Source organism: Berghia stephanieae, chromosome 3 (genome assembly GCF_034508935.2).
Source record: "Berghia stephanieae isolate SIO BIC M18660-M18661 chromosome 3, UCSD_Bste_1.3, whole genome shotgun sequence".
NCBI lineage: Eukaryota > Metazoa > Mollusca > Gastropoda > Nudibranchia > Aeolidiidae > Berghia > Berghia stephanieae.
This window is the reverse complement of record NC_088362.1, coordinates 76,343,702-76,371,201: the sequence shown is the minus strand read 5'-3', so window position 1 is coordinate 76,371,201 and position 27,500 is coordinate 76,343,702. Positions and strand designations below refer to the sequence as shown.

At 38.3% G+C, this 27,500-nt stretch overlaps 1 protein-coding gene across 3 annotated transcripts in view; it reads right to left on the bottom strand.

Moving 5' to 3' along the window:
• Positions 1–27,500, bottom strand: part of LOC144968482 (cytochrome b5 reductase 4-like) — a 128,499-nt gene that overhangs the window by 73,196 nt on the left and 27,803 nt on the right. For all 3 annotated transcript variants that reach the window (XM_078906901.1, XM_078906902.1, XM_078906903.1), the window contains 2 exons: positions 2,300–2,610; positions 411–511 (listed from right to left, as the gene is read on the bottom strand). In XM_078906901.1, the coding sequence (XP_078763027.1) occupies positions 411–511; positions 2,300–2,525 (327 nt within the window). In that variant the 5' untranslated portion in view covers positions 2,526–2,610. The remainder of the gene's footprint in view (positions 1–410; positions 512–2,299; positions 2,611–27,500) is intronic.

Sequence of the window (27,500 nt, the reverse complement as noted above, 5' to 3'; positions counted from 1 at the left end):
ACTAGGACCCTTTGTAAAGCGCCTTGAGCAAGTTGGTAGATATGGCGCCAAATAAATTATTATTATCATCATCATCATCATCATCATCATCATCATCATCATCATCATTATCATCATCAGTATTATTATTATCATTATTATTATCATTATTTTAATTATCATCAACTTCAGTACCATCCCGATTCTCTTATAAAGTCGATGCCACATCGGACTTCATGCTGGACTTGTAAACGCATTGTCATACTTCGTGGCATTTCGGAAACGATCGTAATGAAAAACATGGTTGAGAAAAGGGTGTTGAGAGGTGTAAGACTATCCAGCTACAAAGCTCAATAATGAATAATAGATTAATCATGCCAGACATAGAAAAAGAGCACATTTCCTTTTGACTTAAAACGTGACTGTCTTACCTCTTCAAACAGTTGAGTCCCGTCTGCTCCCGCCGCTCTCATGAGTTCACTTATTCCTCCGGGATGGAATTCCATATAAGGCGTTATGTTATAGACTTTTCCTGAAACCCACAGAAAGAAATAACTGAAGAAACAATAAATATATAGACGACAACTGTAAACAGGTATATATATATATATATATATATATATATATATATATATAATATATATATATATATATATATTATATATATATATACACACACAATATGCATATACCTAATATACCTATCTGTCTATGTGGTCTAGTTGTATGACAATCACTTTCGGATCGGAAGTTCCTGGGTTCAAGCCTCGCTCGGTGCATAGTTGAGTCCTTGGAAAAGGCTCCTTACTCACATTCTCTCCTCGTACTCATGTGTAAAATGAGTACCTGGCTGTTGACAGCTTTGTCTCTGTTCGGAAAAAAATTGTAATATCGCCTAACAGTTGTCATGTCTTGTTCTACATGTTACGTGTTGCTGTTGGTCAGGGATCTTTTATAAAGCGTTTTGAGCACGTGTGCTTGTTTTTATGTTTTTAAGGGTTTTACGGCGCTTGCAACACATTTAGGTTATATCAGCGCCATTGAGCACGTTTAATGGATATTGCGCTAAATAAAAGCAAATTTTTAAAATCTAAGTGAGCAAAAACGTAATATTTTAAGGAACATAAATTTTTGAGGAGGAAAAAGAGGCATTAAAGGGGCCAAGTCAAGAGACTGCCATATGCCAATATTATGATTTTTTTCCTGGGCATAATTTTGTCTGTAAAAACAACGATCTCTCTCTCTCTCTCTCTCTCTCTCTCTCTCTCTCTCTCTCTCTCTCTCTCTCTCTCTCTCTCTTTCTCACTCTATCTGATTTACACACCCACATTGGCTCACACATACACGCTCACAATACACACACACACATACACAAACACACACGGATACACCACTCCCTCGCTAGGTCACTTGTCCACCCATCTGTCAAATCCTTCGATCTCCACAGACATCTCTCATTTTTTTTAAAAACAACATTAATAAAGCGGTCACTGGCATAAGAATCCGCAAATAAATACCCGACATCAAGGAGGTGGGGAGGGGGAGGCAGAAGCTGAGCTGTCATTATTCATAAATACAATTAATCAAATGACAGTAAAAGGGGGAAAACCGGAGTTCCTAAAGAGATAATTGAAAGACACGTGCGATTCCTTTGGTCAGATTCAGATGAGTTTCTTCAGACAGAGGAAAAGGATATATATCAGTTCAATGATTATAATATGGACCTAGTTTTTGAAGACCTTGCAACATCCACTTGTAATGGCCACTTGATTTAAAAACAAAACAAAAACAACAACAACAAAAACAAAAACAGGAGACAAAAAGAGGCAAGCAGTTGAAAGAGACACACATAACTAATTACAATAAAATGAAATCAATACTTCTGTTGACAATTAGCTATTTGGAAGACGTGTTATACACTCACGTCAATATGTGCGGCTATGAGGCCTTGTGGTGTGATACTTGCTGTCGGGCTGGAACGTCCAGGGTTCGAGTTCCACTCTGACCGGCGCATAGTTGAGTCCTGCCTTTTGCTCAGGTGTAAAATGAGTAGACCTGGCAATTAACGGCATTGTCTCTGTCTGAAAAAAAATTGTAATATCGCCAAACAAGCGCCATATCTCGTCCTACATGTTGTTGCTATTGGCATTGAGCACGGTTAGTGGATATTGCAGCTCTTTACAGATTTTTATTTGTTTGTTTGTTTGTTTTTTAAAATTTGGTTTGTTTTTCAGTTGGTGATAATGGGTGTATTGTGTGTGTGTGTTCTTTTTTTTTATTTGGGGTTTGTGCCTAAGATTTGCACATAGGTATCTCTCACCTTTGATGGCCATCCATATATCATTCTCCGTGTTGTGCTGACCGAGCTCCTGCAAGGTAACATCTCTCTTTTTGCTGCCCACTCCGCTCAGATCACCCTTCTCGCGCCCGAGTCGAATCCAGTCCATGAGCGAGTGCCCAGGAGTGAGGTTGACCCTCTGCCTGCCAGCTAACTGCTCGAGCGACGCCTGCGACGGCGCAGCCATGTTCGGTCGTAGCCGGTTCATGACGCAGGCACAACAGTCCCCCTGTGTGTCGGGACTACTGCCGTCCTGCGGCTTGTCTATGGTGCACCCCAGCTTGGTGGAAATCCTGGAAAATGGATGAAATTGTGAAAGAATTTGTGATTCTAAAGTTTGAACATTTCGTCAAGTAGCTATTCTGTACTCATTGGAGCGTTTGCTGATAGCTGATTGGGCATTTCTCTAAAATCAGATGTTTCTATATTTTCAGGGATGCCTTTTGCTAAAATAATATTTTTTTAAAAACCGGACAATTTTCCTTATAAAGTGGATATATGAAAATATATCGTACAAAGCTTCTCTACATCAAATGATATCATCTTTAAATCATAGATAATAATACATATCCATCTAGCTTTACCTTAACCGTGCCTTTAAACAACCAATATTTTCATCTTTATAAAAAAAACAACAACTCATCAATAATGACCAAGATCAGGCGAACTATTTTTTAAAAAGCCGGTCTTCCGGCTTTAGCCGGAAAAAGGGCATCGTTGAATATATGGAAAGAACATTTGGTGATAATATGTGATTGGACAATTATTAAAATGTGATTCTATATTATATAAGAAGAAGATATGGTTACACCATTTCTATTGGAGCATTCGGTGATTTTGATCACACACATGGGGAAACATGGGAAATGGATGAGAGTGTGAAAGAATTCTCAACTTTGAACAATTCTATAGTCTGGTTTGAACATTTGGTCAAGTCGCAATTCTTTTTTTAAGTCCCACCGGGTCAATTTGGTATTATGCCGAAATGTACTAGAAAAAAAACGAGTTTAAAGAAGAAAAAAATCAGGAGTAGGAAATATAATTTTTCTGAATTTTATTAAACTAAAGAAAATAAATTAAAATAAATGAAATAAAATAAAAAATCAACTCTCCTGAACGAAGGCATTTCCTAAATCTCCAAAGGAATTCTAAACACCAAATTCACACAGACATAATACCGGTTTGAGACGATTGATCAAATTTGGAGCACGTAGTGACAAATGGTTAGATTGGATATATTTATATAAAAAAGTTCTTGTGAAAGAACAATTAGTGACACACTAAGAGCACATATATGCAGGTCTTATAACATAATAATAATAATAATAATAATAATAATAATAATAATAATAATAATAATAATAATAATAATAATAATAATAATAATAATAATAACATGTAAGACGAGACCTAACGCCTGTTAGGCGATATTACAAGTAAATGTTTTTTTCCAACAGAGGCAAAACTGTTAACGGTCAGTTACTCATTTTACACCTGAGTAAGGCGAGAGAATGTGAGTAAAGAGCCCTTTCTAACTATGCGCCGCTCAGAACGGAACTTGAACCCAGGACCTTCCTATCCCACAAGACTGCATAGCCGCACTATTTATTTTAATTTATAAAATTTTAGTTAAAATAACTGACGCCATTGAGAGGAGAGAGTTTTGATCAATAAACTTTAAAAAAACAACAAATTCCCATATTCTGATGATTTTTACTTCAGCATGGGCCTCAAATTTCAAATATTTCAAAATATCTTCTGCATCTTCAAAATCATTGTAAATAGTGTAAATAAGTATATTGCATTAATTTTATTTTGTCTGGTAACAAGGCCTTTATGCATATTTGTTAGTTCTTTCGGATCGGAAGGTCCTGGGTTCGAGCCTCGCTCGGGGATAGTTGAATCCTTGAAAAAGACTCTTTACGTACATTCTCTCACCGTACTCAGGTGTAAAATGAGTACCTGCCCATTAACAGCGTTGTCTCTGTCGGGAAAAAAATTGTAATATCGCCTAACAGGCGTCATGTCTCGTTCTAAATGTTATGTATTACTGTTGGTCAGGGACATTTTATAAAGCGCTTTGAGCACGTAAAGCGGATAATGCGCTATATAAAACCTCATTAAAAAAAGAATTAATAATCTTTCCTCTGCTATAGTGTCAATTCGTTTGTATGTTTATAATCAGTATTGTCTATAAATAACGCCATATTGCGAAAGCCGCGAAATGTTCCTGGTACTGGTACGCTAGCCCAACAGCAAACTCTAATCTATGATGAGGGTGCAATGTGATAGACAACGTTCTAACCGTTCTATCAACAGGGTTGTAGTCAGTAATAGATCTCGGCTCGGGGAGACTGATGATGATGATGATGATGATGATGCTGATGATGATGATGATCATGGTGACATTCGGAACATTCTTTGCTAGTTTGTTTAGATGCATTTGCTTGTACTTGTAACAGGAGTTTTCCCATTCTTACGTAGTAATCCTTCAGATGTATAAGGCTCGCGGAGCTATAATATACACCAGTTTCAATAGCATTTATTGAACGACAGTAACTGCTTGCTACCCTTTGTGTAAAACGCCTGTCTATCATACAGTGCTTTCTGCCATTTCTGCTGAGTGAATAAGGAAGGGGGAGGAACATGGCGTACTAAAATAGTATAGTAGGGCTATGGGGAGGAATCATCGACGACACCGGCGGTCGATCCTATTGTTTGTGAAGCGACTGTTCTAACAATGTATAGATAGAATGCGCTTGGCCAAGGAGTTCACAACATTGCCATCCGGAAGTATAACGGACCAACACACAAACTCTGTGTAACCATGAACTTTTATAGTCTGGTTAATACAGTTTAGTGAGAACAACTCACAAACGCGGATGGCAAAAACGATAACAAAGGCCTGAGTGACGTCATCTGCATAGAATGCGCTTGGCCAAGGAGTTCACAACATTGCCATCCGGAAGTATAACGGACCAACACACAAACTCTGTGTAACCATGAACTTTTATAGTCTGGTTAATACAGTTTAGTGAGAACAACTCACAAACGCGGATGGCAAAAACAATAACATAGGCCTGAGTGACGTCATCTGCATACTATCTATAGTCAGGTTAATGCAGTTCATTGAGCATAACTCATAAACGCGGATGGCAACAACAAAAAAATAACAAAGACCTGAGTGACGTCATCTTCGAACTATCTATAGTCTAATCTGTTAGAGCGTGGCCTTCGTAAAGTTATGGCCTGATACTGACCAAAAAATTACGTCAAAATGCCAGTCTTTTGCCACAAAAGAAAGCAAACCGTGAGTTGTATTCAATAGTTCATCCAATGGGATCACTTATTTCCATGAGCACTACTAACGACAACTCACTAGGCGGTGCAAAAACCAAATAATGACGTCAAACTGCCAGTCCTTTTGGATTTCAGTATCAGGCTATAACATAACGATGGCTACGGTTAGAGGAACTAAGTAAAAAGTCATCACCTAACCGACGTTCTAAAACAAATAACAATGAGCTGAGTGACGTCATTTTCATTCGTTTTAAAGAATAAATGAATTTTACGTCTCTCTACGATTTGATATCAGTTTCTCGATCGTCAGTTGCGTGGTTAGTCCTCACTTAAGTCTATGAATCATACTATAAAATGAATGAAATTGACGTCACTCTGCCATTTGTTGATGTTTCAAGACCGCCAAATGGGTAATAAGAATTAGTGAGAACAAATCACCAAACTGGCGGTCTAAAAACAATAACCAAGACCTGGGTGACGTCGAGTTCATTCCTTCTATACACCCTTAAGGTTACACATAGTTTTGTCTGATGGGACCAATACTCTTCAACAGTCGTAACGTCACTTCCTTCCTAATTACGCATGGTAACTTAGTAACACTGGCTCTAAACTATCGGGAAAATGGCGGACGCCCGTATGAAATATTTCTCCGGCGAGCATAAAAGTGTATCCAGAGGGGAAAAAAAACATAAATTTGATAATGTTTTGACTTTAACACATTCTGATCACAATACATATGATAAGTTCTAGCCAGCATGAAGAATAAAAAGTAATGATATTCTTTGTTTAGAACCAAGATGGCCGCCGTTGCCGTACGGCGTGACATCAGACTACTGAATCCAAATGCTCTGACGGGTGGAACGAACTGGTGAGTATTTTACTTTAACGCTGCAATCAACACGGTGCGTAGTCTGTGACCGAGGCCTTCGTAAAGTAATGGCCTGATGCCGTGGCCTTCGTAAATCATGGCCTGACACTGACCAATAAATGACGTCAAAATGCCAGTCTTTGGCCACAAAAGAAAACAAATCGTGAGTTGTATTCAATAGTTCAATCAATGAAATAACTTGTTTCCATGAGCTCTACTAACGACAACTCACTAAGCGGTGCAAAAACGAAGTAATGACGTCAAACGTTATGTCTACGCTGTGACACGGTGGGCCGTGACGTGCTGCGGGGCGTTTGGGATGAATTCTCATATCGGCTTGATGTTGTCCGTATCGCCGGTGGTGGCCACATTGAGCATTTATAAAACATGAAATAAAAACTTGAAGGCATGTACTACACGTGTGTCCAAGCTAGTGTTTTTTTTAAATTGTTTTTCTCTCCCTTTTTAAAAAAACAACCTCGCGTGACAATTTTGCTAGAATATTATTTTTGAATTAATTACCATGTAATTTGTTGACACATTTCTTCGATTTCTTTTTCACTTGTAGCGGATCTACTGATCTTTTGAACTTTTTAGCGTTGAACACAAAAGCACGGGATATCAACTCTTGCACAATACTTCGTATTCCTTATAAGTTTTTTCTGGCATTTCACAGAGTAGTGTTCTCGGCAATTTTGACACTCAAATAATTTCGTCCTTATGTTTAGGATAGCTGTCTTTACAAGTAACACTTTCAAAAATCTAGACATCAAACACAGAATCACAAGATACTTCTTTATAGTTATAGTATTCATTTTCAAGTTTGTTCTGACATTTCATCCAGTAATGCTCTCGGCATTTTGACACTCAGCAAATACAGTCAGGTCTGTCAAATCCAAAACTTCACAACACCGATGTCTCCATGACCCGTACAGGTCGCCTGAGGACGGATAATTTCTTCTTTTTTTTTGTTTTTGTTTTTTGTTAATTTTGTACACCATAATCCGAAGATTCTTATTTCCAGATCCGGAAACTCATTTTGAGAACAAGCCATTACAATATGGAAAGTTTATGACTCTCTGATCCGAACTTTCACACTGACCGATACTGTGTGACACCGACTCAAGTTCAATGTAAACCATCGACAAACGATTGGAATATAATCCTATTCTTAAAAAAACGTTGTCTCGTCCTCAGGTGATGTGGGAAACTTATTTGTCTATCCAGTCCAGTCGTTGGCAGAAAGCCCTACCTCCTCAAGTGTTATCTTTATTTATTTATTTATTTAATTTATTTTTTATTATTATTATTATTATTATTATTATTATTATTATTATTATTATTATTATTATTATTATTATTATTATTATTATTATTATTATTATTATTATTATTATTAATATAATATTAATATAATAATATAATATATAATATTAATATAATAATATATTATTATTATTATTATTATTATTATTATTATTATTATTATTATTATTATTATTATTATTATTATTTATTTATTATTATTATTATTATTATTATTATTATTATTATTATTATTATTATTATTATTATTATTATTATTATTATTATTATCATCATCATCATTATTTTTTTATCGTCATTACCATCATCTTCATCATCATCATCATCATCGTCGTCACTATCAATAATATCATCAAGTGTATGACTATACATGAAATATTTAGCCCCCGTACCACCCCAACATTTTACTGTATTAAGGTGCTGATTCGTATTTCTGCCACTAGATGTCTGGGTCTAACGTGTCCCCCATCTACCAGGAAATTTTGAGTCCCCACTCAGGCATTGCCTTTTGGGGCCCCATACCTCCTTCCTACCAAGATATTCCGAGATTCACTTCAGCAATACCATTGGGTGAAAACGATTGCGTCTTCATTGCCCATCTCAAATACTCAAACACATTTTTTAAATTTTGGCCAAAAAACTCGTCTTTCAAATATCAAATAATTGCCGTCACTCAGCGCTTTGTTGTTTTAAAGACAGAAATTTTGGTTATTACTTCTCACTAAATTATATCATCAGACTATAAACACATACTTTTGTGTGTAATATCCGGTTGGTGGATATTGTGAGCTTTTTAGTTAAACTTATAGCATCGATAGTCTGATAAAGAATGAGAGAAATATCATAAATAAAAAGAGGAATATATTGATATAACAGAAGGCTTTCTCTTGCTGTGTCTACAACAATAATCGATACAAAGTATAAACAGAAACAAACACAAACCAATTAGAAATCCAAAATGGATTAAAATTGCAGCTATCAAATATCAATCGTTTGTGGTATTTCATGACTGCTGCGAACCGGTACGATAAACAAGGTATTATGTGGGAAAAGAAAACTCAAATTATGGAATATAATAAAGTGTCATTTTGGAAAAAGGAGTGGGAAAAAAGTCGATAATAATGGAGTGGTAATGTCAAAATCCATACAAAATCAATATGACGGCTTCGATTTCATATCACCACAACTTCATAAACTGGTTTTAGTCAGAAGAGTCAGGTCTTTAAAATAATTCAACTTTCAAATCGTCAATCTGTGACCCAATGTGTCATTCTGGTATTATTCCGGTGTGGACTACGATAGATAAAGAAAATTATGCCGGAAGTCAAAAATGATCAGAATAATGATTTTTTTTGTTGTTGGAAATCTAAGAAACAAAATTCACTTTCCCCAATGAGACAAAATAGGAAGCAGGCATTGGTGTAAGATAAAGATATGAAAAAGTGTGTATGAAACATTGCCAGACAAAACAGAAATAAAAGGGAAAGAAAAAAAACGTCCAAAAAAAAAAAAAAACAAAAAAAAAAAAAAAACCCCAAAAAACCCAGCATATCTCGTTCGAGGCAGGCTGATTAATTTTTTAGGGGGGATGTTCTTTTGTTTTTTTTTTTAATTTTTGTATTTTTCTTTCTGTTTTGTCTCTTACTGTTTCCTACACAGTGTGTCAGATCTTTCCCCATACTATATACTATATATATACTATATAGGCATACTATATTTTAACTCAAATCTTATGAGTAAAGTAAAGCTCACTTTTAATTATCAGGTTCACAATTCAATTCAATGCAATTCAAAATCTCTGCATATTACTCAGTTTACGCAGGAGTAATAGCAAAGGAATAATGATACTAAAAAAAATAACTTGAAGTAGGAAAACAGACAAGGGAAACTGTCTCTTATCACGAATCTAATGCCACCCCTATTTTTCTCTCCTTTTTTACTTTTTGTTGTTGTTTTGTTTTTTGTTTTTTGTTGTTTGTTTTTTTTAAATGTAATTTCAATTTTAAAATGTCTTTATTGATGGAATCTGCTGCATATTACTAGAGTACATAAGAGCAATGACAAATAGAAATAAGACTACGTATAAAAATATTTCATTTTAAAAATATTTCTCTCGATAGTTAAAATTGATATACACAGGTAAACAAAACAAAAACACCAACACTAGTAACAACACTACACGACATTTACTCATACGCTCCCCCTTCTCCAATTTTTTTTTTTGGACTTACGTTGGGAATGAAAATTTAATTATCTTCGTTTAAAATATAGAAAATAAAATTTAAAGTTAAAGACCAAACTAAAAGAAGCTTTAGGTTAAGAAAAACTGAAGCCAAAACATTTACATGTGTTACCATCCCACAAAAATACAAGTACAAGGTTTTCTGTATATTTACTAAAAATAGGACGACATTATACCGTATTGAAACGCCAACTTATCACATTGTTTTTCATCCTTTACATTCATATGACTTGGAAAACCATCCTTTTTTTTTCCAGTAAAGAGATATGACCTCTCGCTTAGCTCTTTCAACTCTTTCATCAAGAATGATAGAACTTCTAGATACAACAATTTCAGGTCATAAAGATTAAAGAAAAGGGGAATTCTATATAATAATCATGGTGCTGCTGCAGCTGATAATGACGACAACGATGATGATGATGATGATGATTATAATAATGTTTATTATTATTATTATTATTATTATTATTATTATTATTATTATCATTATTATTATTATTATTATTATTATTATTATTATTATTATTATTATTATTATTATATTATTATTATTATTATTATTATTATTATCATCATCATCATCATCATCATCATCATCATCATCATCATCATCATCATTGTTATGGTGTATTGTTATTATTGAGTTATTGCCCTTTGCAATAACTAATAATTTACTTCCATGAATAATACACTTAATTACATTTAGTTATTTCTAAATAATGTCACAATTGAATATATTAATAGAATACATTACATTCGTATCATAAGTTAACTACATTTGTGCATTGACGTTATATTACATAACGTATATTTCTATATTGCATGTTTAATATTACTAAGTCTGTGATATATTATGATTTAAAATGCTTGAATAAATAATTACTTGATAATTGGCAACCAAGGAGCGTCTTCCCTGTCAGTTATTTTATGTACTGCGGTTGGTACATAACAGTGGCGACGAGGATTCCAGCTGTGGGTCACATGAAATCACAGTCCTTTTAAGGACTGCCAACCCACGAAGGGGACAGCCCTGCCCTACCTCCGGACGAAGAAGGACGAGCCTTGCCCTGGCCTGCCTCCGGACGAAGAAGGACGAGCCTTGCCCTGCCCTACCTCCGGACGAAGAGGGACGAACCTTGCCCTGGTCTGCCTCCGGACGAAGAAGGACGAGCCCTGCCTACCTCCGGACAAAGAAGGACGAGCCTTGCCCTGGTCTGCCTCCGGACGAAGAAGGACGAGCCCTGCCCTACCTCCGGACGAAGAAGGACGAGCCTTGCCCTGGTCTGCCTCCGGACGAAGAAGGACGAGCCTTGCCGTGCCAGACGAGCGAGGGGGACCTGCCTGCCTTGCCGTGCCAGACGAGCGAGGGGGACCTACCTGCCTCGCCGTGCCAGACGAGCGAAGGGTACCTGCCTGCCTTGCCGTGCCAGACGAGCGAGGGGGACCTGCCTGCCTTGCCGTGCCAGACGAGCAAGGGGGACCTGCCTGCCTTGCCGTGCCAGACGAGCAAGGGGGACCTACCTGCCTCGCCGTGCCAGACGAGCGAGGAGAACCTGCCGTGACCTACTTATCTTGCTGTATCGGACAGCAAGGACAACTTACCAGCGGAGTCGGACGTGTATGTACAGCGACGTTTCGACTTGCTGAGAGGGAAGACCGTCCATTGGCTATTTTAGAAGAATCATCAGGACGTGACTGTCAGTCGTGACAGCCGTGGAAGAATCATCAGGACATGACTGTCAGTCGTGACAGCCGTGGAAGAATCATCAGGACGTGACTGTCAGTCGTGACAGACGTGGAAGAATCATCTGGACGTGACTGTCAGTCGTGACAGACGTGGAAGAATCATCAGGACGTGACTGTCAGTCGTGACAGACGTGGAAGAATCATCAGGACGTGACTGTCAGTCGTGACAGACATGGAAGAATCATCAGGACGTGATTGCCTGTCGTGACAGACGTGCGAGGAGTACCTGCCGTGTCGGACGGGTGACGTACTTCTTGCTGTATCGGACAGCACGGAAAACCAACCAGCGGAGTCGGACGTATCGACCTACTGACCGTCCATTGGCTAGTTTTGGACGTTTTCATCAGGACAAGCCTGCCTTGCCGTGTCGGACGTGCGAGGAGGAACTGGGTCAAACGGTTGACCTACTTTTTGCTGTATCGGACAGCACGGAAAACCAACTAGCGGAGCGACGTATCGGCCTGCTGATCGTTCATTGGCTGCTTTAGACGTATCGTCATGACTACACGAGCAGCATGGACCAACGAGGAGCTCATTGGGCTATTGCGTGATCAGATGGCCCAACAACAACAGCAGATGGAGTTGCAGCGTCAACAGATGGAAACGTTAATGGCCTTGGTGATGGATCGTCAGTGACCAACACCAGGTTCTGCGAGTTTGATTCAAACGCAGAGCTGTGGACGGACTATTGGTCACGTTTCCAGACGTTCGTAAAGGCCAACTCTATTCCATCGGACAGGATTGCGGAGATTTTTCTCACCAACCAATCGTGTGCCATCTTCAAGCTGCTGGCAAACCTGGCTTCACAGAGCGTTCCTCCCAAGGACGTCAACGAATTATCGATGGATGAGATCGAGCAGCACATGGTTGACCATTTCAACCCAAAAGATTCGTTGTTCGGGAGCGTTTCAAATTCTGGACACGAACAGAAAGGAAGCCAGGAGAGACTGTCCACGAGTTAGCTGCGAGAATTCGGCAAGAGGCAGCTACATGTGATTTTGCCTCAATCAAGGACCCGTTGGACGAGGCAATGAGGACTCGATTCGTTTGCTCGATCAACAGTGAGGCTATCGTCAAAGCCTTGTTTAAAGTAAAAGACGACGAGCTGACGTTCAATCGAGCCATTCAGATCGCCGCAGAAGTGGAGGAGGCTGGAAAAGTTGCCAGAGAGACGGTCGGCACATTTAAGTTGTGTGTTTAAGTTCCAGCCCAATCGTAATCCGGCTCATAAACTGCCCACGGCGAATAACAAACCGTCTCCAAAGATCAACCGCCAATCAAAATCAACGGAGAACAGGAACCAGAAAACCCGATGCTACCAGTGCCTCGGGAACCACTCGAGTGATGCCTGCCGATTCAAGGAAGCCCTTTGCCACCACTGCGGCATTAAGGGCCACATAAAGTCTGCCTGCCGGAAGAGAAGTCAACATCAACGAGTAAAGACGGTGACAAAGGTCAATTGGAATGCGGCCCGACCTTTGTGGAAGACCTGCTACTTGAACGATGTGTCAGTCGTTTTCGAGGTTGACACTGGTTCCAGAGACAGCATCATTTCGGAAAAGACCTGGAAGAAGTTGCGACGGCCTGCACTGTCACCACCTACATGCAAATACCGTTGTGCTTCCAACGCAGATCTTCCAGTGATTGGCGTTGCCAGCCTGTCGACCTCAACATTTCCGGAACCCGAGGGCGTGATTAGACAAAAATTTGTCGTGACAACTTTGGATCTGAATCTCCTTGGACGTACAACAATTAAAGATCTTGGACTGTCGGTGGATGCCCTCATTCATTCCAATGGCAGAGAGATTGTAAACACAGTGACGAGCGACAATAAACCTGATTGGTCACTTCAGTCGGCATTGAAACAGCTTTGCTCTGAGTTCCCAGACCTCTTCAAACAGGAGTTGGGAACCTTTAAAGACTTTGAACTGGAAGTGAAGTTCAAACCAGACGCTACTCCAGTTTTTCACCGTCCTCGGGCAGTACCCATTGCAATCCAGGAAGACTTGGACCAAGCGCTACAAGCTGGCATCTCGAAAGGCGTTTGGCAGTTGACCAAGTTCAACGATTATGGTACTCCTGTCGTACCAATAAAGAAGAAGACTGCTCCTGGACAAAACAGACCTAGCATCAGGGTCTGTGGAGATTACTCCGTGACCGTGAATCCTCAGTTGGAACCGCATCGCCATCCCATGCCTACACCTGAGGATCTGATGAGAAAGCTTGGACGTGGCTATGGATTTACAAAAATCGACCTCGCAGATGCCTACAACCAGATCTGTCTTGGACCAGAGTCGCAGAAGAGACTTGCCCTCAGCACAAACAAAGGCGTTTTACTGCAGAAGCGTCTACCGTTTGGAATTAAGTCGGCTCCTGGTTACTTCCAAGAGATTGTTGACAGATTAATCCAAGATCTGCCGGGCGTTGCTGCTTACTTGGACGACATACTCGTCAGTGGAGACAACGCTGAACAGCATCTACGTAACCTTAGAGGCCTATTTCAATGTCTGCAAGACTCGGGCCTTCGATGCAAACTCGAGAAATGTGCCTTTGCCCAACCACGGGTGGAATACCTTGGACACTACTTGTCTAGAGATGGCGTCTCGAAAGGTCCAAAAGCAGATGCCATTCAAAACATGCCAGCTCCAAAGAATGTTTCCAACCTCAGATCTTTCCTTGGGCAAGTGCAAATTTTACAGCAAGTTCTTGCCCAATATCTCTACAACACTAGAGCCGCTATATCGTCTGACGAAGAAAGACGTGAGATGGAAATGGGGACCGGAAGAACAGTCAGCCTTCCGGAAGATCAAGGAAATGCTTCAATCTGATACCGTACTTGCACATTTCGACCCATCGTTGGAAGTTGGAATCTCGTGTGACGCATCAGAAGTTGGCATTGGAGCTGTCCTGTTTCACCGTTACTCCGATGGCAGTGAACGACCTATCACCAACGCATCGAAGACGATGACCGCCTGTCAGCGGAAATACAGCCAAATACAGAGAGAAGCATTGGCCATCATCTTTGCCTTGAGCAAATTTCACCAATTCTTATACGGCCGAAGATTCATTTTGGTGACAGACCACAAGCCGCTGATCTCTCTGTTTGGACCATCAAAGCCGATTCCAGCACTGGCAGCAAACAGACTGGCAAGATGGGCACTTACCTTGAGCCAGTACGATTACAAAATCGAGTTCCGGAAGACGTCGGACCACGGAAATGCCGACGCCTTGAGTCGTTTGCCATCAGGACCTGACCAAATATTTGACAAACGAGAGACCGGAGATGATTCGTCAACAATCTGCGCCATTCAGATGGTATCTCCCTCTCACCCTGATGAGCTGACTAAAGAATCCCAGGACGATCCAGTGCTATCGGCTGTCTTCAAATACTTGGAAGAAGGATGGCCAAAGAAAATGACACCCAACAAACAAGAGTCCTGGTCAGTTGGGTCGTTCAACAAAATCAAAGACTTCCTAACTTCATCGAATGGTTGCTTGTTCTATGGTAATCGTGTGGTGGTTCCGAAGAAGCTTCAAGAACGCATTCTTCAAATACTACATCTGGGCCATTTTGGAATGCAACGAATGAAACAGCTATCCAGAACAGCTGTATACTGGCCTGGAATCGACACAGCGATTGTCAACACCACCAGAGGATGCATGTCGTGTGCTGAGAACCAAAACATGCCTCCAAAACAGCCGGTACATCCATGGATTATGCCGACAAACCATGGGAACGTGTCCATATCGACCATGCCGTGAATTTCAAAGGACACAACTGGCTCGTGATGGTGGATGCATACTCCAAATATCCGTGTGTCCACCAGATGACATCCATCACCACGAAGGCGACAATTCAAAAGCTGGACGAGGATTTTGCGCATTTTGGCTACCCGCATACCATCGTCACTGATAATGCGCAGTGCTTCTCGTCAGCTGAGTTTGCCAGTTTCTGTGAGAGCCGGGGTATTCAACACCTACAGGGAGCCCCGTATCATCCAGAGACCAACGGTGCAGCTGAGAGACTGGTACAGTCATTTAAAAAGTCGCTAAGGAAGTCCAGCCTCAGTACCAGTGAGGCCTTACACGAGTTCTTGATCCAGTACCGGAGAACTCCCCTGTGCAGTGGTTATAGCCCAAGCGAACTTCTGATTGGTCGACAGATACGAGCGAAGATAGATGTGCTCCTGCCTCAAAGCCATGTAAATCTTCGCTCGTCTAGGAAAACTAAGTTCACAGTGAACAGCCAGTGCTATGCCCTGTCTTTTCAGAGGGGGCGTAGGGACAAGTGGGTGCCAGCGATTGTAGCATCAGTGATTGGAAACCGAATGTTCGATGTGAAAATCGTGCCGGATGGTCCTACTTTGAGAAGACACGTCGACCAACTGCGCACACGCCACAGTAGTTAACATAGTGGTTATATTATAATTGTGACAACGAGACTCACGTTCTTGTAACAGATTATTCCAGTGCATGGACTGTCAAATGGACTTGATATAGTGTATGTGATTGCCGGACATTTGAAATAGTATTGTTCATACGGACTTTTAAATGTTAATCGCAACGGCGGTCTTCTGGATGTGTAACATAGAATTTCAAATTAACTTTGAAATAGTGTTTTAAGCGGACTGTTACATCATGTGTGTCTATGTTAATATTTTGATGGTTAAACCTTCAGTATCCTCCAGGCTAGAAGGGAGGTGTTATGGTGTATTGTTATTATTGAGTTATTGCCCTTTGCAATAACTGATAATTTACTTCCATGAATAATACACTTAATTACATTTAGTTATTTCTAAATAATGTCACAATTGAATATATTAATAGAATACATTACATTCGTATCATAAGTTAACTACTTGTGCATTGACGTTATATTACATAACGTATATTTCTGTTTATGTATATTTCTATACTGCATGTTTAATATTACTAAGTCTGTGATATATTATGATTTAAAATGCTTGAATAAATAATTACTTGATAATTGGCAACCAAGGAGCGTCTTCCCTGTCAGTTATTTTATGTACTGCGGTTGGTACATAACAATCATCATCATCATCATCATCATCATCATCATCATCATCATCATCATCATCATCATCATTATTATTATTATATTATTATTATTATTATTATTATTATTTTATTATTATTATTATTATATTGTTATTATTAGTAGTATTATAATTAATGTTATTATTATTATTATTATTATTATTATTATTATTATTATTATCATCATCACTATTATCATTATTATTATTATCATCATCGTTATCATCACCACCATCATCATTTCATCATCATATCATCATCATTTCCATTACCTTCATCGCCGTCTTAATCATCATCGATCACCATCAACAATATCGCTATCAATAATATCATCACTAATAATAAAATACTATCTTTATTATCATCACCCCAATAATTGCAAGATCTCTCCATTAATTTCGGGATGTGATATATGTGATAAATAATCCTCCCCATTAATTTGTGATGCGATAATTGAACAGTGCAACAAATCCGGATGTTGCGAATTGATGAGGCGAGGAATTATTATTAATAAACACATTTTATGAATAACCGAATAGAACCTACAGCAAAATCGTCACATTTGTTACGACAGAATACAGGTTTTTCTTATTCAGATTAATGCTGTACATCACAAACTTTGAAGAATGATCATTGCTTAATTAATAAGAACATAAAGTTGTTTTGTAGAGAGCTTGTTTGAGCTTTAAAAAATCAAATTTTCTGCTGGGTAAGCCTGTCAGTTTTGGGAAAATACTGAAATTGATTGGTAAGGAAGGAAAGAGTTAATAGAAATTTAATCTGATCTATGGTGACCGCTGTATGCTATTATAATTTCCACATGTGAACCATCGCATCAGTTCGGTATTAAGTCGAGGTGATCATTTGTCGAAAAATGAATTTCAAGTCAAAATACAAAATTTTGCTAAATTTTCCCCTTTTCTTTAAGAAAATACATTCATTAATTCATTCTCTTCAAAAAAAAAAAAAAAAAAAGAAAGAAAAAAAGAAAAAAAAGATAATAATGCTCTCAACCAAGTATCAAAATTTTGACTAAACACGGGTCTTAACTGTTTCATTCATCGTGTTTTGTTGACAAAGGAGAAACCCGAAATGTCCACATTATCTGTCGCCTTGGTTATAATAAGCAAAGAGAACTGACAAGTATCCTAGTTTGATCCGATTTACAAACAGGCAGGCTGGCACGACAGTTCAGTGACGGGTATCAATTTTTTTAATCGGAAACCAAACAAAGAAATTCCCACGTTATGCTGTGACAACATGGTGGCAACGCTATCAAGTCAATAGGCTTCAACAGTCGTGACGTCACTTCTCTCATAGTGACGCATAGTAACTTAGTAACAGGTTCTAAACTGTCGGAACAATGGCGGACGCCCTTATGAAATACTTATAAATCTGATCATGATTTGACTTTTATACATTCTGATCACATGACATGTGAAAAAGCTGCTCGTTGCTGGGCGACGCGACATCAGACTACTGAATCCTATTCCCACCTTTTGCTGTTACAACATGGTGGCAACGTTATCAAGTCAATTCTGTCATTCACTAGCACCGGAAGAGCGTTTTTCAAAATAAACCATTGGTTGAGTGCATTACAATCCTATGATCATACATTAACAACAACAACGAAAACAATAATAATAATAACAACAACAATATCAACACCATCAACGAAAATCTAAAAGAAACATCAAATCATAAGGGGTGGGCGGAGTGACATCGAGCTGTAAATAACAATGTATTAAGCTGTTAATGTTGTTTTATAACATGTCAAAGCTCTCGCATCCCTCACACGCCGTTGTCCCCCTATTTGTCAAAATATCTTTAAAAGACTTAGACTTAAGACATTTTGACTCCAGTCGAGGAAGGCTGATTTTTTTATACGGTTTTTTTTTCTTGTATTTTTCTCTTTGATTTGTCTGGCGCAATTTCATAACACCTTTTCAGATCTTTAATTAAGGTTAATTCATTCAAGAACAGGCTAGAATTGAGTTTTGTTTCTTAAACATCGAGTCGAAAAAAAAAACATGTCATTTTCTTATTTTTGGCCATTTTGACTTCAGACTCAATTTTCTTAATCCGGTTCATTCCCAGTAGTTCTTCAGTCATAAGCCCCATGGACTCAAATTTTATCTGTAGTGTTAAACGGACAATAGCAAATTGTTTGCTATCTTTTAGAAAGGACGGTCGTCAACTGCAAAGCCCTTTCCGCAAGATCTAAATGACCCAGTAACACCAACTACTGAGTGGACAGGGCGGGGGACTTCACCCGGGATCGTACCCGATCCCTTTGCCCGTGAAGCTTGTGCTCTAACAATTGAACCCAGATCATTACTACAAAAGTTGACGCTGTAGGTAACAGTTTACTTTGAGTTAGAAAACAGACTCTCAGAAATCTAATGTCACGCATATCTTCTTTTTGTTTGTTTCTTTCTTATTTATCTTGTTTTTTCCCCTTGTTTTTCTTTTTTTATTTAAAATAAATAAAATAAAATACAGTGCAAATTGATACATTGGCTTATTTTGGATTCCTAGTGAACTTAGAAGTTATCCAAAAATATTTTAAAAATTAGAGAAAAAGCTCTCGATCATTAAAATTGGGAAATTCCCACTTACGAAATACTTCACTACATTCCCTGAAAAATGGTATCGATAACAAAGTGTGTGTATGTGTTTGTGTGTGTGTCAAACAGTGCAAGACACAAAATTAATATGAATTGGATCGTAAAGTACTGCTTACATAAGACCCAAGGCAAACACAACCAGCTGACCGAGACAGAAACGCAATTGCAGATCCTGACAGACCGTGCCGATAACAAAATAAACATCTGACCAACCGCCTTAATTCGGTTTTATATCAGGCTCTGTCAAATTCAAGAATATTGAACTTGGAGCGAAAGCGGATTAATCACACCATTTGAGATTTCAGTAGTTTGAGGTAGGGTAGGTCGCTCAAAATCCATACGCTTCAGAGCGAGTTACATAAAACCTTTTCGAGTGTTTCCATAACTCGCTTTTTCACGGCGATTCGAATTTTTTTATAATTCCGAAGATGTTTAACTTCAAAGACATTCTTACCAGTTATGATGAACTGTAATTCGAAATAATATTGTCAGAAATGAAACTAACCGATCGTGTAAGAATGTGGTACCTTTTCAAAGTTGAAACAAAGTAGTTTTCCAAAATTTGACAAACAATATTTCAATTTGCACCACAATAAAACATCGATTCTATATGAATACTTTCATTTATCACTCGTGTTGAATTTTGAATTTTAATGATAAGCAGATGTGTTGAATTTGTCATCTACATAAGCGTTTGTATTTATACAGAACAATATGCACCAAATATGTGATTTTAAAAAACAAGGGGTTCAGACTAAGTCGTAACACAGGACAGGCATGATGAAAAACGCAGCCTATTTTATTATTACATTTTCTTTTCAATAGACAACATATCGACATTTTATACTACTTTAGTATAGGCAGAAATGTTAAGTGCAGAGCCTCTTCAAGTGACTAAATTTTTCCGCCGTCCACAGCGTGACTCGAAACATGGACCTATAGGATATGGACAAGGAATAATTAAAAATTAGGAACAGATTTAAAGGTTAAGTTTCAAAAACCATCACTATCATGTCTTCTTGTCGCTAGCTAAATGGGAACCCCGAAACGTCCATTCGTCTTTAACATAAATTTAAACTGATATTCTACCATATCATTGTAATTTTATCATTTTTTAAATTTAAACATATATTTTGGGGCGAGGGGGGTATGTAATTTATTTTCGTTTTTAAAAAAGCTAGGTTAACCGATAATACATCATATGTATTTACATCAAACCAATCAAAAGATGTCAAATAACTGAGTTGCTCAAACAGTGGAGAGATCAGTTGAACAAATCCGCAGTTAGAGATGTTAAAATTTGAGGTATAAAAAAGCGTACGAATTCGGGACATCCTACCCTCAATACATTCATTCCTTTCAATGAAAAAAATGAGCCATTCTATAGAGCAATATCCACTACACGTGCTCAAAGTGCGTTGTCACGGACTCCTAGCCAACAACAACTTTTAACACGTAGAGCGAGATATGACGCCTGTAAGGCGATGTTACAATTTTTTTTCAGAGTAACGTTGTTAATGGCCAGTACCCATTTTAGACCTGAGTACGAGAGATTGTGATTAAAGAGCCTTTCACAGGTACTCAACAATGCGCCGCCCTGAGCAGGACTCGGAACCTGGGGTCCCGTCCTCAATTCGAGGGCGAGTGCCGTGCAATTAGACCACATAGCCGAACAAATACGCAAACTAAATTCTATATTTTTAAAGTCCATAATTCAGATGCCCCCCCCCCCCCCTCTCCCTGACATAATACGTATGTCACAGGTATGTCACATATATTTCGCTAAATAGACGAGGGTCAACAAAGAACAACCAGAAGGCTACGAGGCAAATTTAAAGTAAAGTTATGTCAAATAAAAGGGATGAAAATCAAAACTACCGCATAGCTAGACCAAAAACAGAAGAGAGGTGGACACAAAATCTAGGAAGAGAGGGAAGAGTAGAAACATATAGAGATCAATATGATCCAAGATGGATAGAGAGAAAGAAAGAGTGGAGAGAGAGAAAGAGAAAGAGGGGGAAGGAGAGAGGGAGAAAGGAGGAGAAAGGAGTCACGCAGAGAGAAAAAAGAGTGGGGGATAATTACACACATATGCACCACACACACACGCACGCAAACACAAACACACACATACACACACACACACACACACACACACACACACACACAAAGAGAGACATAGAGAGGCAGAGATAAGCAAAGAGAGAGAGAAAGAGAGAGAGAGAGAGAGAGAGAGAGAGGGGGGGAGAGAGAGATAGGGAGATAGATAGATAGATAGATAGATAGAGAGAGAGAGAGAGAGAGAGAGAGAGAGAGAGAGAGAGAGAGAGAGAGAGTCCAAGCTCCTAGACTAACCACCACAAAGTTAAATTCTCCGAGAATGTCCTTTCATTTAATCGTACATAGTTCTTCATCACCATCATCATCACCGTTGTCGTCAACACCGTCATCGTCATAGTCATAATCATAATTATCATCGTCATCATCATCATCGTTTTCGTCGTAGTTTTGTAATGACAACCATTATAAAGCAGGACTTGTATTTAGACTACGAACTTATTTTGTTGATATTTATTGTTGCTATTTTAAAGAAATTTTAAGATTGAATTTTTTACTATCTATGTTGGCAAATTGCCTATCATATGTTTTCACATTGACGTGCACTTATCTGTACACGTCGTTTCACAACAAATAAAAGACAAGAAAAAAACTGACGTAATAAATGGAAAACGGCTATTTTCTCTACTTTGAACGTTGTGTGAAATAATATACAACTGTGCTCTGTGCGGTTTAAGTCTTAGGTAACTTACTTAAATGGTGAAGGAATCCAAAGACAATTTTTTAAAAGTAGTTCATCAAGCTAAAAGTTTTCATTAACACTTGTCTGCGTCAAATCTTAAACATCCGATGGACAGACAATGTCACCAACAAAATGCTGTAGGACAATAATTGCCAATAGACACCTATTGCAACAACCACACGAAGAAAGTGGAAATGGATTGGACACGCCCTGAGAAGAGACCAATCCATCACAAGGACAGCACTTGACTGGAACCCCCAAGGCCGACGAAGAGGACGACCACCGACAACGTGGCGAGAACGCTAAATTTAGAATTGAAAAGTGTCAAAATGTCGTAGGGAGAGGCAACGGTGGCAGCCAGAGACCGTCCCAGATGGAGATCCGTGGTGGACGCCTATGCTCCAGATGGAGTTAAAAGGAATAAATAAGAAGTAAGTTAATCAGATCCATAGGGCCCATATAGCTACTGTTTATCCCGGTTTTTATAGTTTGAAACGGACTTGCAATTGCTTGCTATCCCTTTGATGGGACGCTATTCTATCACAAAGTACTATCCGCCAGATCTAAAAGACCCAACCACCCAATCACTGCTGGGTGGATAGGAGTCATTAAAAAATTAAAACCCTCGACTGGCCCGGGATCGAACACTGCCCTTTTGCTTGTAAAAGAGCGCTCTACCACCCCAGCGATGGGGACCCCCAAAGACAAATTTAACACAAGGATTATTAAAAACAATTGTGACCTGTATCCTGTCGGGGTGACTTGGATGTTCAAAATCGAATTTATAAATAAAGACAAATAAGAAACTTGGGTTGAGTATGTTTAATCAAGTGCAATGGATTTAGACTTTAGACGTCTAGTGTCTGAAAGTGGCGAGATATAAAAACTCATACTTTCAACTTAATTTTTTTTTAAACTTGAGCTTTTATATAGGGCAATATCCATTAAAACGTGCTCAAAGCGCTTTCCAAAGGGTCCAAGGCCAACAACAACACTTAACGTGTAGGACGAGACATGACGCCTGTAAGGTGACATTACAAATTTTTGGTCATTCTGGTTCATTCCGATATAATACTGAACGGTTTTGTGGTCAAGTGAGGTATGCCATCCGCCTTCCAATCGGTAGGTCTGGGCTCCGAGTCCCGCTCTGCTGAGCGTCTCAAAGTTGAGTCCTTGTAGAAGGCTCTTTACTCACATTCTCTCACCACACTCAGGTGTAAAATGAGTACATGGCAAGTAACATTGTTGTCTCTTGTAATAATATAAATTGTAATATCGCCTTACAGTACAGGCGTCATGTCTGGTCCTGTTGCTGATCAAGTGTTGCTGTCGGCCAGGGACCCCTTGAAAAGCGCTTTGGGCTAGGTTAGTGGATATTGCGTTATAATTTTTAATTATAAATAAGCGTTTTAAGCGGTGGGTCACATTTTGCGTTTTTATAACCAATTTTAACCAGTATATTTTAATATATATTTAAATCAATCAAGTTAACTGTCCGGGAAGAAAGCGTTAAACAGAAATGAAGGAGGAGGGAGGGTCGGCAGGGGGGGCGCCATCCTCAATATACCATCTAATTTAGCAAATCCCTCGAGGAAGTAAGAAGAAGAAGAAGAAGAGAGAGAGGGGCAGGAAGACAGAAAGAAACAAGATATATATATATATATATATATATATATATATATATATATATATATATATATATATATATATATATTATAATATTATGTACTTCCATCACCATTACCAAGACCATGATTAAAAAAAGAAATCAGCTAAGCTTCATTCAAAGAGTATACTCGTAAGAGGTAATGTACAGAATCAACCTTTAACTTTAACTGCATTTACATATGGGTTAGTGCATTTTTGCCTCCTTGACAAGAGAAGGAAAAGATGTAATCCAACCGAAAACTTGATTCAACTTTAAGGTTAAAATCAGAGTGCCATGTAGGTCTCGACCCTGGAGTGGATGTGGAGGAAGTTCTGTTTAACAGTAATTTGTAGGGGATCGCTTTATATTGCCGGAGCACAGCAGAACTACCCAAGAGCTCAAAACATTGCTGGCGAATAAAATGTATTTGATGGTCAAGCGTTTAAAGGTTGAAGACAGCTTGTGAACATGTGCAGTTTGCTATGTTTACCAAACACTGCCATTGTTTACATTATGACAACTGTCCGAGGGGCGTGGTTATCTAGGTGTCTATAGATAGTATGCGCTTGGATAAGAAGCTCGCGAAGTATAACGGACCAACACACAAAAGTATGTGTAACCTTTAACGTTTATAGTCTGGTTAATACAGTTTAGTGAGAATTACTCATACACATAAACATGGATGGCAAATAAATAAATAAATAAATAACAAAGACCCGAGTGACGTCAAATTCATTCTATCTATAGATAGTATGCGCTTGGCTAAGAAGCTCATAACATTGCCATCCGGAAGTATAACGGGCCAACACACAAAACTATGTGTAACCTTTAACGTTTATAGTCTGGTTAATACAGTTTAGTGAGAATTACTCACAAACATGGATGGGAAAATACAATAACAAAGGCTTGAGTGACGTCATCTTCGTTCTATCCATAGGCCAAACAACTACACGATGTATGTTATAGCCTGATGCTGAAATCCAAAATGACTGGCAGTTTAACGTAATTATTTGGTTTTTGCACCGCCTGGTGAGTTGTCGTTAGTAGAGCTCATGGAAACAAGTTATTTCATTGGTTGAACTATTGAATACAACTCACGATTTGTTTTCTTTTGTGACAAAAGACTGGCATTTTGACGTCATTTTTTGGTCATTATCTGGCCATAACTTTACGAAGGTCATGCTCTGTCCCAGTTCTGTCTTGCCGACACCAAACACGAAGATTTTGGGACAGTTCCGACTCTCAGACACTTGTTGTATCAGCATCAGTCATCAATACTTTTGAACCATTCTAACAGAAAGCTTCCCGCCCTCCAATTCTCTTCAACAGTCGTAACGTCACTTCCTTCCTAATGACGCGTGGTAACTTAGTTACACTGGCTCTAACCTATCGGAACAATGGCGGACGCCCTTATGAAATATTTCTCCGGCGAGCATAAAAGCGTTTCCAGAGGAAAAAAAAACCCCATAAATTTGATCATGTTTTGACTTTTACACATTCTGATCACAAGGCATATGAAAAGTTCTAGCCAGCATGAAGAATAAAAAGTAATGATTTTCTTTGTTTAGAACCAAGATGGCCGCCGTTGCCGGGCGGCGTGACATCAGACTACTGAATCCTATTGGTCAAGTTTATTTTATGAACAATTCTAAAAACTGTTTTCCTTAATTAAGTGAATAGAAAACACTTCACCTGATCTCATCAATTGTTGATAGGAGTGGCCATCTTGAAATTCAAACCAATTATTTTGCGTTTACTGACTACATGGCAGAGAATTAATTTTCCTAAGATTCGTCGTTTACAGAATGAAAAAAAAATGTTTCTCAGTTAAAAGGCTATGCTTTTTCTTTTTTACTGTTTGTTTTAGGGCAACCCCTTAATTGATCACGTCGGAAAACAGTATCAGTATCAGCTTTGCTTTTCGTAGCTGCTAATTGAATCAACCATTTTCCAAACACATGCGATAGCCATTACACCACCCTAACCTAACTGAGAGGATATCATTCTTCCCAAAAATATCATGACTTCACATCGATTTCACGGCATTGAATGGCAACTTTTTTTTTTTTTTTGTGAAGAACATGATTGAATAGGCTCATCGATCGGGCTGTGTTGTAACAAGTCTGTCCTGAAAGTCTGCAGTACGTTTAGAAGACGCAGGCCTATCTTACTCATTTCATGCTATTTGCATGTTGTAGCTTTTTGTGATTGCTCTTGTTGTTATATTATTATTATTATTATTATTATTATTATTATTATTATTATTATTATTATTATTATTATTATTATTATTATTATTATTATTATTATTATTATTATTATTATTATTATGATTTTTTATTATTATTATTATTATTATTCAAAAAAAAAAAAAAAGAAAAATTCAAGGCATTAAATATTTCATTCTGAATCGTAATCCCTCATCTAAGTTTACCTATACAATATAATGTATGAAAACGAAATGTTTACTGAGATGAATAATATCACTATTATCAACAACAACACAAAAAGATACAAAAACTTCAATTTAACCTGAATGGATATAAAGCCGCAGGCCCGGATTAAATACCATGATTATTTTTTTAATATTTGTAAAGGACATCCTTGAAATTTACTCGTTGCTCTTGTGACCATTACATTTCCATATTTACATAAATCACATTAATGAACATTTGACTCAAAGAAAAAAGCTAAGATTATTCACAGATGATGGTTTCTTTTATAGACAAATCCACAGTCAAAACGATTCTACATTTTGTTTTCAGAGAGACCAATTATATTCTGCAACATTGGAAAAAGAAGATAGAAAATCGAATTTCATTCAGATAAATGTCAGGTTTTTAAAACTACACATAAAACTAAACCGATAAACATCAGTCATGAATAAATCCTTTACGAAAGTAAACATACAAAATATTTAGGAGTTATTAGTGATAGGAAAATTCAATGGACAGAACAAAGGAATCATGAAAGTTACGAAAAGCAAATTCCGTCCGAGGATGTCTTAAATCTAGCATGTCAATTGACCGAAAATCAATTTTACTAAAAATTTTAGCTACTTTACAGCCGTAATCCAGAAAGACGCGAATTTAAAAAATTGGCAGGAAAACTAGTCCTTCAAATATCGACCAATTTAAATGACCCAGGTCCCAGGATTGAGAATTGTTGCCATTAACTCGATCGATATTTGAAGGACGGGTTTTCTGGTCAAATTTTTGAATACGTATCTTTCTGAGGTACGGCAGTTGACTGGTTAAAGAAAACATTAAAATATCACAGTGCAGAACTCAGTGATATTATGCTTTTAACGAAATCGGGTCGAACGCCGAACCCGAACGCCGAACCCGAACGGATATAGCCTTCTCACGTGACCATGAACGAGATCTGGATAGTGAAGACTCTCAAGCGGTATGCAGCATCGGATCTAAGGTCACGTGATAGAGGATAGCTTGGGTTGCTGTTGGCTTGTGTTAGGGGAGGGGCAAGGTCAGTGTCATTCAATATTATATAATTGTGCATGTGGCGCTCTATACAGAGAGAAAATTATAAATTGATTACGGGGGAAGGT